The sequence below is a fragment of the Melanotaenia boesemani genome, chromosome 22, assembly GCF_017639745.1.
Source record: "Melanotaenia boesemani isolate fMelBoe1 chromosome 22, fMelBoe1.pri, whole genome shotgun sequence".
Taxonomy (NCBI): Eukaryota; Metazoa; Chordata; class Actinopteri; order Atheriniformes; family Melanotaeniidae; genus Melanotaenia; species Melanotaenia boesemani.
In genome coordinates, this window is record NC_055703.1 from 27871558 (window position 1) to 27885679 (window position 14122).

Here is a 14122-nt window from a genome sequence, read left to right on the forward strand (position 1 = left end):
AAAACTAATAAAAACTAAACTAAAACTAAGCATTTTTAAAAAAACGAAAACCAATAAAACTAGAAAATTTGCTCTAAAAACTAATTAAAACTAACTGAATTTGAAAATAAAAAGTCAAAACGAAATAAAAACTAAAACTAATAAAAAATCCAAAACTATTATAATCTTGGTAAGTGAACAAGTATGTATGAAAAGTAATGCAAGAGTAAAGAGGGAAGATAAAAGAGTGATAGTGAGTGAATAGATATGCACAGGGGATCAGTGAAATATAAGTTAATTAGGAGTGATTTTTAGGTGATTACTATTCAGTTATTGGTGGAACATGGAAAACAAAAGGAGACAAGGCAGTTTTAATAAATATTTAAACAGTTTAAACAACATTTAATGGAGATAATCCAGTAGGCTCTGGATAATTACCTAACAGATCATCTGCTCTGTGATTTTCTATTATAAATAATGGTTATATATACTGTACTTATTTGGCGCATTTATCCAAAGCTCTTTACATGTACATCACATTCACCCATTCACACACACATTCACACACTGATAGCGGAAGCTACCATGCAAGGCGCTCAACCACGACCCATCAGGAGCAATTAGGGGTTCGGCAAAAGGGAAAGAAGAAAGGAGACAAAAAGATCAAAGACAGAAGGAAACGACCCTTCAATCCACACCATCACCAGACAACAAACTGTTACACCTGTACATGAACACACCAGAAAATTTCCTGAAACTTTTACAAAAGCAGAAACACACACACAGAAAAAACAGGGCTGCTAGTCATTAAGAGTTTTTAAATAATAACTAAATCAAAAAGACATAACAGCAACCAGATACTAACTCACAGGAAAAATACAAAAAAATTTTTTTTATAATTATCGCTTAGTATAAAAACCCACTAGACAACTCAGTGACTGTGTCAGCATGCAGAGCATGAGAAACAAGGAGTGATCAGTGATGAAGAGTGGTGAGTGAGATCATGCAAATGCGACTACGCCTCCACTGAGGCCAGAGGCAGACCAGGGCCTGGGCCGGGCCCTCAGCAGCAGACCCGGAGCACCAACCCAAGCCAACGAAGACGACTCCAGCCCCACCCGAAGGGCGGCAGAGGAGAGCCCCAGCAAGAGCCCCCCACGGTCCCGTGGGACAGGTCCCAGTGGGCCAAGATCAGCAGCCGCTGGCCCCGCCAGGGACTGGCCACCCAGGGCAACCCAAGCGAAGGGCCCAGGGCCCCAGAAGCCCAGAGGCGGCCGCCCCACCCCCCAAAGGCAGAGGGCCCACAACATGCCTAGGAGGACCAGGCCCCCCCAGACAGCCACCCGGCATAGGCCAGCACACACCCCGATGTTCCAGCCGCACACCCCGGGAACCAGGGTGCTATCGGCCCCGTCCCCCTACTTCCCACCTACTTCAATCTGCACCCCATATAACCCCACACTCACACCCTCCCCCGCGCCGCACCCACAATCACTCACCACCACACAGTCACGCCACACACAACCCACCCACCATGCCCCGTGGGGGACACCCCAGGCGGACCAGCGGACAGCGAGCCCCAAGCAACCCCCCTTGACCCAACCCCCACAGAGCCAGCAGCCCACCAGCGCAGCCACCCTGGGACCCGGCCCCGGGGCAACCATCCCCCCCGCCCGCCCCCAGCCACACACAGGGGGAGCAGGGGTGTGAGAGGTCCCCAATACCCTCTCCCTCCCCGCTCCTGACTGTTTATGTAGTGTGTGTTGTGTGCAATTAAAATTGAGGGGCAGTGACTGCAATGAGCCGGGCCACCTAAGTGGCCCCGCCCGCTATGCACCGCATGCCATGCCCCCCAGGTGTTGTTTGTGTGTTCTGTTTCTTGTGTTTTGGTGTCTCGGTGCAATTAAAACTGAGAGGCGAGCCGCCACGGGGTGCATCCAAGGAGACCACTGAATGGTCTCCTCCGTTCCACCCCACATGGCTCCACGCCTTCCAACTCCCTACATGTGTGTGTGTGAGACAGAGAGAGCGGGAAGTAAGAGGGGTCCGGGGATGTACGTCCAGAGGGAAGCAAACTTCCCTCTGGATGATGAGCCTCTAGTGGCATTAGGCACCCCTGCTCCCCAGGAGGCCCCCCAGGGCAAGACAGGCCAGGAGAGGCCGCCCCCCACGACCGGGCCATTCAGGGGCCGCAGCCAGTGAGCCGTCACCCACCCCAGAAAATAACCACCCTCCCACACCCCTAAAGGGGAATGAGAGGATGGGGACAGCGGCAGACCCACGGCCCACCACCCCCAGGCCCGCCCAGCCCCCCAGTGCACTTAACCCCGCCCCAACCACACACAGAAACACATGCACACACCTATTTCCTTGCACACTCCCGCTCATCCTAACTCATATATGCTGGAAACTGCAGTAAAATCAAGGTTTAAAGGAAATGTTTGGAGCTTTGAGATCCAGATCAACACGAGCTTCTGCCTCCATCCTGGGACTCCATGCGCTTCTGTTCTGCTTGGTTAGAAGGGGTCACATGGTCTCATCCTTTCACATACATGTCCCCGTCTCTGGTGGTGATTTTCCCCCAGTAGTGCGTGTCTTCATCTGGTGGTTCTGGTGAACTGGTTGTGAGCAGACACTCAGGCAGACGTGGCCTCATGTTGACATGTTTTCCATCTTTAGTTAAAGCTGCAGAAAACGTGGCCACATATGTGGCTACAGCCGATGTTCTGGCTGGTGGACGTAGGTAGAGAGCAGTTCATCTCCCAACCACTGGAGGTCATGGTTTGACTATGGCTACCTCACTCCAGCTTTTAAATCTGTATTCAGCAAAAAACTAATTTAAAAAAGTAATAATACTTAAGTATCACAAGGAGCCTTATATGTTGTTGTCATAGGTGATGTTCTTGGTTTTGTCATGTTTAGTTTCCAGTTTTGTTTGTTCCCTTATGTGTTTAGTGGTTTCTGGTTCTGGCTCGTTAGTTCACCTGGTCTGATTGCTCCCTCACTTCACCTGTTCCCTGTATATATACGCCTTGGTTTCTCTGACTCAGTGCCACAGCTTTGTTGTTGTTTCCGTGTTCGGTCTGTATCGGTTACTTTGTTCCTTGATATTAAATCCTGGATTGTGGTGTTGGTCTGTCTCCTGCCTCATCAGTCTCCATTTGGGTCCTCACCTCTGCCGCCTTTCACATTATATCCATAAAGCTCCTCAAGGGGGGAAGTTAACATTACTAAGGCAGGAGAGAGTTTGTTTTATCTGTTATGTATTTCTTATTTAATAAGTCTGACTTTTGTATGTATTATAAGGGGAGTCAGTTCAGGGGGTTAGGATTACCACACACAAGTGGAAATGTACACATATGTTAGTTTAAAGATAACTCTTAGCTCCTGACAATTTATTCATGTGAAATACTGGATTTTTCATTTCCAGATACCAGTGAATAAAGGTTTTGTGATTTTTTTTGGATCTACTGTGAAATTGTAATGTATGGAGAGCCGTTTCATTTATAATTAAATATAGAAATACTGAAAATGAATATTTTATTTAACAAACAAATGTACCAATGAAATGCATTAAAAAAATAAACTAAAAACATGTAGTTGCAAATCGTGACTGTTTACAGTGCCCTGTTTATGGGATGGTGAAAATAAACGAAAAAAGGAGGATTCAAAACAGAATCTGGAAATTTAAAGTATTGATATCATGCATAGCATACTGTCACACAGAACTCCTCGGAGACAAGGACAGGTTAAACATCCTTTATTCAACAAACAAGATATACGTGAAGAGGTCTTACTATGACGGAACTGAAGGAGTAGATCAGAGGGACAGGAACCATGGAATGGCGTAGGGGTGAGTCCACTGGGTGTAGGTTAAGGTCCGACAGGGAATGACTATGGTGCTGGTGTATATAAAGGACTGGGGAACAAAGGAAGACAGGTGTGGCAGGTTGACTAGATCACTGATGAGCGGATGAGGAACAGGTGTGGAGGATGAGGGAGGTGAGGAGTGGCAGGACAGATTGTAACAGTACCCCCCCCCCCCCCCCCCCCCCCCCCCCCTCCTCCAGAAGGCCGGATTCGAGACGGCCCGGGAGGACGACAGGAGGGCTGTGCGGACAGGAGCTGGAGTCCTGGCGGACGACCACAAGGGGGAGACAAAAACACCCAAAACGTTGGCGGGCATCCAGGAGGACGGGAAAACCTGGACCGGATCCTTGGAGGACGCCCCGGAGGATGAGCAGGCCAGGTCCGGGGCCTGGGAGGCCGGACTGACCGGGACCGGATCTCTGGAGGACGGCCCGGAGGGCGAGTGGGCCAGGGCCAGGACCGGATCTCGGGAGGACGAGCAGGCCAGGGCCGGGGCATGGAAGGAGGACGACCCGGAGGACGAGCAGACCAGGGCCGGGTCATGGAAGGAGGACGACCCGGAGGACGTGTAGGCCTGGGGCTAACGCCTGGCGGACGGGCATGCTCGGACCGGAGCTCTGGAGAACAGGCTAGGTGGATCTCTGGTGGCGGCTGAGCAGGCTGGACCTCCGGCGGACTGCCAGAGGGCTGCACGGGCTGGAGCTGGATGTCTGGCAGGCGCGCTGACTGGAGCTCTGAGAGGTGTGCCGACTGAAGCTGGAGCACAGAGAGGGGAGCAGACAGGAGCTCTGGAAGACAGAGACATGTTAATAATTCTGGCGGGCGACCGGGAGGTCGCACAGACAGGAGCGGGAAACAGGAAGGACCCAGATGCTGGAGAGGAGCGTCCCACTTGGAGACCCCCTTGGAGACTGGAGCCACTGGCGGGAGAGGAGCGTCGAAACCATCGACCTCCTTGGAGACTTGAGCTGACCTCGGACTGGTGAGCGCCGGACAGGACCGTTGCGGTGGCGTCGGACACTATAGAGCCGGACCAGACTGGGAAGCAGACGTAGAAGGCTGCAGGACTGGTGCAGACCGTGGCTGTGGCGTCGGACACTGTAGAGCCGGGGCTGACCGGGGATCACATACAAAGTCCATTTTTGGGTGGTATTTTTATTCGACACCTGCTCAGAAACTCTGAGGGACTGGGCAGCTCAGGATGATGTTCAGCTGCTGCTGGAAGCAGAAGGTTCCAGTTCAAATCCTCTAAATGTTGTAGAAAGATTGATGTTGGTTTTTAAGGCCACCAGCCAAATATAAAGAGTGACAAACGTTCACAAAGAGTGTGTGGGAGAATGGCTCACCCTGATGGGTGAAGCCCTGGAAGATCAGTAGAACTGTAATAAGTTGGACTGACTTACCACACATCTTCTAATGCTCACTCATGTTTGTTTACAAAAAAAAACTAATGTGATGGGATCCATCAGAAATAATCTGGATCAGAATGTAGATTTGGGCTGATTCAGATTATCAGGAAACCGGGACTAGCTGCAGATGTTTTAGTCCTGATTCAGTTATTGATCTGTGCAGGTAAATATCCACCAAAGTACACGAGCATGTAGATTTGATGTGAGAATCTGCACAAAATGGCTCGACCCATGATAACACACGAAATGAATTTTAAGAAAACAAAACATCTTTTTTTATTTTTTCCCCAGTTGCATGTAAAAGATCTGGTTAGATCTGCCTTGAAGACAGAAAATTTAGATGCCTCTGATCTTATCCAGTTTACAATTTTCAAGCAAAACCTGAGAAAAAACTTGTTTTTAGTTCATTTTTAATTTTTTAATGTATTAAAAAAATGAACCAGGCATTATATCCAGTAGCTGATCTCCATCTTTGATCCTGAGGCAGGTTAATGGACGTGAAAAAGTAATAAACAATGACATACAATGGTAAATATATCAGATAATACCAGGACAGCAACGTAAAATAACACATGGACAACCAACTATAATTACATAATATGGTTGTCTAGTTAAGAAACAATGATTGTGTTATAGACGGTGGGTACATTGTTGGTGTGCTTTTAATCATTGCTTTAGACTATTTTTAAATGGTGAATAATTCAATTATTTTTGTAAAGACAATTGTATGTTTCAGGAGCAACAGTCCAGGTTCAGGGCCAAAGTTGTAGATGATGTTAGAAACATATGTTTGAGAGCCGGGATTCAGTCATTTCCAAACATTCATTTTGATCTTTAAATAATATCCCCCTAACATGTGTTATGAGGGAAATAAATAATTTTGTTTTTCATTTTTTATAAGAAAAGTGACATCATGTGATGAAATTGACACATAAAGTGTTAAAATAATCTTTCTAACTACATGTGGTGTTTGGTAGTTTTAATCTGATGTTAAGTGGTAAATTTGTTCCTGGCTTTCTGTTGACCTTTAAAAAAGATTTGTAGTATAATTTTAGAGATGTTCTTATAAAAATAATCCCATACATGGAAACAACCAGAACGGTGGCCAGAAACTGAGGAAAAAATAACCTGGAAGGACAAAAAGATCCCAAACAGCCTAAACAAGGGTTGATTGTTTTTATTAACGATGGGTCTTTTTTATGAAAAATGCTCTAGAAACAAAAACTGATAAGTGATCAATAACTCAGCTGCTTCCAGGTGGTTTGGGGTCTCTGTGAAAGCTAAATAAGATGTTTTGGGTCAGCTGTGGAGCTCCATGCTTGTTACAGATGATGACGAGCTGCTCTTCATCATGTTGTGTTCTGTTTCTCCAACAGAGGAGACCATGACTTCCTCCGTCCTCCTCTCATTGGTCGTCCTCGTCCTCCTGCTGGGTCCAGTTTCCTCTCAGAACCTCGATCCTGCTTTGGAGGACCTGATCCAGAGGAACACAGACTTTGGTACCCGTCTCTACCGAGCCGTCGCCAGCCGAACGGACGACAATGTCTTCCTGTCTCCTCTCACGTTGTCTGCCGGACTAATCGCTCTGCTGACCACCACCAGCGGTCCAACCCAGGACCAGCTGCTTCAAGGACTCACACTGACCGGACTTGACCCTCAGAACCTGCCAGGTAGACCAGGACTTTGAGAACATAAGAAATGACAGGACACTGGATGTTAAAAGGTGTTTGAACTTCTTCTCTGCTGTTCTCAGATCAGTTTCAGACTCTGAGGAACACGGTCTTTCAGAAGGATGCGGTCCAGAACCTCCAGCAGGGCGTGGCCATCTTCCCTGCTCAGGGTTTCCAGGTGTCCACATCCTATCTGGATCTGGTTCAGACAAAGTTTGGGGGGAAGGTTCAGAGTTTGAACTATATGGCAAATTTTGATGCCATCGACGCCATCAACCGCTGGGCCCAGAACCAGACCGGAGAACGGGTCCAGGAACTGTTGTCCATCCTGGACACGCAAACCCAGCTGCTGATTGCGACCGCCGCCTCTTACCAGAGTAAGAAAGTCCCACATGTTCTTAAGGAATTTGTGCTATGAGCAAACATCAAATTGTAAAGCTCCTGTATTTGAATAAAGTTTCCTGTGTTTGAATAAAGTTTCCTGCGTGCTTCAGCCCGGTCTTTAACTCGTCCTCCACTCAGGACGAGCGTTTCTACATGAACAAGTACCAGGTTGTCATGGTTCCCATGATGTCCCGGGCCGATAAGTACTTCCTGGCGTACGACCGCTTGGTGAAGGCCGGCGTGCTGAAGCTGCCGCTGGCGGACGGAGCGGCCATGTTGGTGGTGCTGCCCGATGAAGGCGTAGACATCACTGCTGTGGAAGAGGAAGTGACATCAGGGAAGATCCGGACATGGGTCAGACAACTGAAGAAGACATGAGAAAACCTTCCTTTTTCCTTCCTCACCTCCTTCCTTCTTTTACATCCCTCCTTTCCTTCACCTCCCAACTTTACTTCCTTCATTATTCTGTCCATCTTTCCTCACCTTTCTTTTTACTTCCTTTAATCCTGAAATCACTGTTTTAATCTTTAAGCTTTTTAAGTCTGTCCTTCTTTTCTGTTTGTCTCTCTACTTCCTCGCCCGGTTATCCTCTTCCTCTTCCTTTTCTCTTCTTCACCTCCTCATCTTCTCCTCTTCCTCATCCTCCTCATATTCCCCTCCTCTTCCTCCTCATTTCCTTTTTCTCATGTCCTCTTCCTCATCCTGTTCCCCTTCTATTCCTCATCTTCTCCTCCTCTTACTCTTCTCCTCTTATCAGTTGTTCTCCTCCCTTCCCTCCTGTCCTCTCCTCATCGTGTTCTTTTCCCTTTCCACATCTCCTTCCACTCGCCCTCCCTCAATATCATCTTCCTTCTCTCCTCCTCTTCCTCATTTTCTTCCTTTTCATCATCTCCTCCCCCTCTTCTCCTTTCATTTAGTCATCCTCCTGTCCTCCTCTTCCTCATCCTCATATCTTCTCCAACTCTCTATCCTTTCTTGTCATCTCTTCTCCTTTCCTGTCCTCCTCCTCATGCCTTCTCCTCCTCCTCTTCCTCCTCCTCCTCTCCTTTTCCTCCTGTCCTCTCCTCCTCTTCCTCTTCGCTTCTCTTACACTTCTCTTCCTCCTCATCTGTTCTCCTCCTGTCCTCTCTTCCTCCTCCTGTGCTCTCCTCCCCCTCTTCCTCGTCTTTATCTCCTTCTTAACAAACCAACAGAAACATTCTTTTATTTTGGAAACAGGAAGTTGGAGGTGCAGCTTCCTCGTTTCTTGTTGGAGCGTCCCTACTCTCTGAAAAACGTCCTTCAGACTCTTGATGTCGTTCAGGTGTTTCAGGACGACACTGACATCATCAACATGGGCGGAGTTAAAGGACCGAAACTCACAGAGGTCAGAAGAAACATAAAAAAACTTTTGTCAGTGATAAGAATGACTGATGAAGATGAGTGATGAAGCTCATTTCCTTCCTGAGTCTCACTGCTTGTTATCAACCAGTTTGATCCTTTTATTGACTCCAACTGTTTTCTGTCCATCAGGCGTATCAGACATCTGTTGTCTCCGTCAAAGAGAGCGGTGATGACATCACACCAGGGGGCGGAGCCACAACTTTCTCCACCCCTCCTCCACGACTCACCTTCAACAGACCCTTTATCTTCATCATCTACCAGCAGGCCACCAGCAGCCTGCTGTTTATGGGTCGAGTCATGGACCCCTCTCAGAAATAAACCATCTCACCTTCACCTGACTGGGACAAGCCCCGCCCACCTCATTACTCCTATCACATCTGTCAGATGACCACACTTGAACACAGCAATGGAAACTGGGTGTGTCTGTAGTGCTCAGTATGAGGGTTGTGACCCCTGCAAGGGGCCACAAGGCCCACTTGACAGGCCCTGAGACATAAATGTTTACCCAGGTCCTGAGATGTAAACAAACATTAGCACAAAATCATCAATACTGTCAAACATTTAACTAGTTTTTAGTGTTATTTTATTGTACTGAAGAGTTGTGTTAGCACTGAGCTAATGTTAGCATCATTTTAATATTATTGTGCTGCTTCTTTGTGTAAATATGTTGTTTTCCTGTGAGCTTGTCGCAGGTAGCATGTTGTTCAGAACCATGTTAAACCTCCATCCATCCATGTCAGCTCCTCTGTGATTGTGTAGCTCAGCTGCTGCGTTCTGTCCAAACTAGAGCGTATTTTAGATCACTGTTTGGAAAGTTTGTTTTTCATTTTAGTGACAAATTCAGAGGTAGTTAGTGAACCAAGGTTCATTTCATATATTGGCTTTTCTCCTGTGTTCTGCTTTCACTCACCATTTAGTGGCCAAGAATTTTACATAAAACAAAATAACATTACAGAAGTAGTTCCTGTCATTTCACCAATAATGCTAAGATTAGTGGGAGGAGGTAACAGATTTATCTCCCATCAGCAGCTGGACTTCATATACTAAGCTAATTAGCATCTTAGCCTGACAACCACTACGACACCAAGTGTACTGCTAATAGTTCCTGTAATTTTCTTGTAAGTTAAGATCAGTGAGAGAAGTTAAAGGGAGGAGGTGGATACTGCACCTTCTTAGGCCTAAAACTGCAGCTGAAACACTGCCGTTCGTAATGTTGATGCCCAATGCAGCTCGCTTACTTCATGGTACCACGCCACACATTAGCAAGTAGAAATGGGAAAGAAGAGTTCTGATCTTAGCCTGACAGATGAAGCCTCAGGTAGAATCTCCATCCTGTTTTAATAAGTTCCTCTCAGGTCCAAATGTTGGATTAGTTTGTACATTTATTTATCTATTTATGTATTTGTTTACTTCTCCACAGATATCATATAAAACATCTGTTCTTAGTGTCATGTTCTGGAAACATCATCAAACCTCCATGTTTTTGACCTGGACGATCCTTCTGACTGGATGACCCAGATTTATATTTTATGAGTGAGAACAGCAGCGAGGACGCTCCGATTGGTGGAAAACTGTTTTGATATTCTGTAGTCATGATGCAGCAGGCTGTCCTCTGCTGGAGAAACCAGATCACGTTTAAGAGCACGAATTCTACTGAAAACAGGCTCTGAGACAGTAGATGCAGCCAGTAACGCTGCTGGTGGCTGATGGAGATGTCGAAATAGAACTACATCTTTTTCCAGTTTTAAAACTAGTTTTGATCCAAGCCATGTGACCCAGTCACTTCAAACCACAGGTGAGTTGAAGCAGATGACCATCCAGACATGACACAAGTCTTCCTAATTTTTTTCACCTCCTGTCATATTTTATATGAATAGATGTATTAAAATGATCAACAATCTCTACTGGGAGCCTGTTTATTGAGTATTTTCTAGCTGTGGTCCTCCTGCCCTCTTTAAAGCCTTATTATATTTAATATTAATCACTGTGAAAATGATCAGTAAATCCTGGTGGACAACTGTATTTAATTATTATAAGAAAGTATTTCAAAATAATATATTTCTCTGTCACACGACAAATTGATTCCAACACTGTTTTAATGTAAAAGACATTCAAACAATAAAACACTTCTGTTAAGCTGCACTTTCTTTTTCTACGGTGATTTTGTGGATGCCTTCTGTGTCTGTTGTTTGATGTGGGAATTATATCAGTTTTGTTTTTTATGGCAAGACATCAAACTCTGAGGCCCGTCCCCGCTATGCTCTTACTCCAAGAAGTAAGAGGACAGATTCTTGTTGCTGAAGATGTGATCGAAGCTCTGAATTCAGCTCCTGAGTTAAAGAGTCAAACCTGCTTAGAAACCCTGCAGCTCCTGTGTCGAGGTAGCTCAGGATGATATTCAGCTGCAGCTGGAAGCAGGAGGTTCAGGTTCAAATCCTCTAAATGTTGTAGAAAGATTGATGTTTGTTTTTAAGGCCACCAGCCAAATATAAAGAGTGAAAAACTTCAACAAAGGTTATCAGTGTGACAGGGAGAATAGCTCACCCTGATGGGTGAAGCTCTGGATTATTAGTCGAACTGTGTTCAAAACCACTGACTGACTTCCTGTTTTTTATACTTTGGATGCCAAATGAACAAGTTAGAATACCTACAGAGGGTCTAGCTATGTATGAGAGGATAGCTCAGGGGGATGGAGACCTGCCTGAAGTTCAACAAGTTGTAGGTTCAAAGCCTCCAGTGTGCAAATGGTGAAATGCAATTCTAGACACCTTGAGTTTATAATTTCTTAATTAATTCACAAGTCCAGTCTGAAGTTAAGAGCTTCAATGTGAGGTGTTCCATATCCAGAAGAGTAGCTCAGGCTGGTAGGAGAGTACTCTGGAGGCAGAAGGACCTGGATCAAATCTCTTAATTCACCACATCAATTTTCACAGCCAGTGGCCAAAATGAAAAGATAAAAGCACCACGAGAACAAGTCTGAGTGTGAAGGGCCTCGGTGGCGTGGTGGGGTTGGCAGAGAACCGTAAGTCGCCAGTGGTGCAGCGTCTAGTTCGAATCCTGCCCGTTGCCGGTACCTGGATCATAAAACCATCCTGCTCCGGTGGGTTGGGGAGGGGGCCGTGTCCCCTCCCCGTACTCTGGGGAGGTAACAAGTAGGGGTTATAAATCAGAAAACTAGAACAGGCTAATATTTTACTGGGTACATGAAACACCAGATGTCCCGCTACTTAAATAGCAGGATGTAATCTTACATCTTCACACACAATTTTAGACAGTTGCTGACCATTGAAGTTTGGAAAGATGATTTATTAGAAACAGCACAACATGACAACAAACTATTTTAGATATTTACAGAAAGGAAGAACAACATCATGACTGACTTCTCTAAGACAACAAAACGGTTTAAGACAGATGGGAATAGGTTTGTCAGCTACTGAAGTAAAACAGAAGGAAGGTGAAAGAACTTTAATGATTACAGTCAATGAAAACTTCTTTCTGCCCACTGAACTTCTATTGTAACAGAATCTTTCTACTAGAGCATACTCCACTACATGTTACAGGTATTATTAGCCCAACTACTAAAGTATACGGTATGGAAGTAAAAGTAAAAGAGAGTCATGTAGAATTCAACTACTGAACACAGAAATTCCCTCACCAGTAAACTGTATTTGGCTGCTACTTTGGCCAGCCCTCTCTTGTAAAAGATATTCTGAATCACAATGGAACTTCTATTGGTTGGTAAAGTTAAAGTAAATTGAAAAAACCAAGCCACTCCATAACAGGATATATCAACGTATAGATGACACCTGTGGTGCAACCCTTTTAAGCACGCACATACATACCCTACAGAACTGACCTATCAACCCATTACACTCCAGGCCTGTATGTGTATTCAACATTCATCATTCAGATACATCATTCCAGACCTGGGGGCGTATCTCTATCCTATCCTTCCTTCTATACATACGGCACATACATACATCAACATCTCATAGTGTCACAGGTGTCATCTGTGTTGATATATCCCTACTATCTACTATAAAACAACCTATTTCAAGGGGGGAAGTTAACTCCCCCTTGTGTTCTGGCGTCCTGGCTCCCCCTTGCCGTAGCATTTAGTGGCCTCACACCCAGAGTTGAACTCAGGTCTCCCAAGTGGGAGGCGGAAACCCCACCAGCTGAGCTAGTCAGTGGCTCGATGTGAAACGTTTGATCTGTGTACAAATCATCTACGGATAGATGTGTGTTACTAAAAATGGTTTTTACTATGGTATATAGATGATAGTTCCAACAAATTTCTCTTTGGTACATCCAATGACTCATGGACTTCTCAGAGGGATTCAGCTCTGATGGGACACTGGGGACATGAACTTGGTTCTCCTGGACTATAAACCACTGAGGTATCCACTACACCACACCAAGCATGCTGGAAACAGTTTCTTTTAAAGCTTTGACTTGTGTTTCACAGTTTCTCTGCATAGTTCAGTCATTCTCCTGTTGGACTGGTCACCAGCTTCCTGGGAGGGGGCCACAAAAATGCTAGTGGGCCCACCATTATATGTTAAGGGCCTTTCTGAGTGATTTACCTTTGATGGAACACTGGGGACCTGAACCCAGGTCCTCTGCTGGGGTCAATGCTGGACTCTTTCCTGGGAGCTCACATGCAGAACTCTGATAATTAATTTGAAATATTCAGTCTTAGTCACACCTGTCAGGGAATCGGCTATTTTAATTCAACTGACAGCTGAAAAAGAGGCACAAAATTTGTATGAAATCGTTGTCTGGTTGGTAAATCTCAACTATTTCAGCATGAATTTGGTCATTTGTTCCCTCGGTTCACAGGAACACAGCAAACACTGGCTTATGCCAGCAGGTTACTATGTATTAAATGGTAAATATTTGGTAAATCCACAATGAGTGATCCATGATAGCATGTTTATCGATCGCATTTTCATACAAAGCATTGTGGTAGGAAGTGTCATATTTTAGCATCTGTCGTAGTAAATCTATCTTAGATGGAGATGATCGTCCATGCCGTCATCTCATCCAGACTTGATTATTGCTTAAGCAAAAAATCTCTTGACCGTCTTCCAGTTGTTAACAACGCTGCTTCAAGGCTGATAACAAATCCTCCAAATTCACTCATGTCACTCCATTACTAATCCAGCTGCACTGGCTTCCCGTAAACTACAACTAGTACAAAACACAGCAGCTCATATTACAAGAACATCATCGACTTCCCACATCACACCGTCTCCTGGTCACATGTCGCATTCAGTATAAATTAATCTTCACAACCTCGTTCATACATCTCTGACCTTCTCCATTTCATTGTTCCTATCAGTCATCAGATCCTCTTCATCTATTCATCTCACTGTCCTCCCATTCGCCTCAGCGCAGTGGGAAGGAGAGTTCAGCCACTCTGCC

At 45.5% G+C, this 14122-nt stretch overlaps 2 protein-coding genes across 2 annotated transcripts in view; one reads left to right on the plus strand and one right to left on the minus strand.

Moving 5' to 3' along the window:
• The window catches only part of LOC121634113 (ribonucleoside-diphosphate reductase subunit M2-like), a 42303-nt gene that overhangs the window by 11971 nt on the left and 16210 nt on the right, over window positions 1-14122 (minus strand). Inside the window, exons 5-6 of the mRNA XM_041976606.1 lie at window positions 13864-13867; window positions 7532-7536 (exon numbers count right to left, since the gene is read on the minus strand). The gene's annotated coding sequence lies outside the window, so the exon portion shown is untranslated. The remainder of the gene's footprint in view (window positions 1-7531; window positions 7537-13863; window positions 13868-14122) is intronic.
• Window positions 6615-8620, plus strand: LOC121633615 (protein Z-dependent protease inhibitor-like). The gene is made up of 4 exons (XM_041975754.1): window positions 6615-6928; window positions 7012-7337; window positions 7406-7666; window positions 8531-8620. The coding sequence occupies exons 1-4, from the start codon at window positions 6643-6645 to the stop codon at window positions 8603-8605; spliced, it is 948 nt and encodes a 315-aa protein (XP_041831688.1). The 5' UTR covers window positions 6615-6642; the 3' UTR covers window positions 8606-8620.

Bases quoted from the DNA above. Each gene is read 5' to 3' on its own strand.
- LOC121633615 (XM_041975754.1), top strand. From the start codon at position 6,643: ATGACTTCCTCCGTCCTCCTCTCATTGGTCGTCCTCGTCCTCCTGCTG. The intron at 6,929-7,011 runs GTAGACCAGGAC...TGCTGTTCTCAG, and splicing joins TGACCCTCAGAACCTGCCAG to ATCAGTTTCAGACTCTGAGG. The intron at 7,338-7,405 runs GTGCTATGAGCA...GTTTGAATAAAG, and splicing joins CACATGTTCTTAAGGAATTT to TTTCCTGCGTGCTTCAGCCC.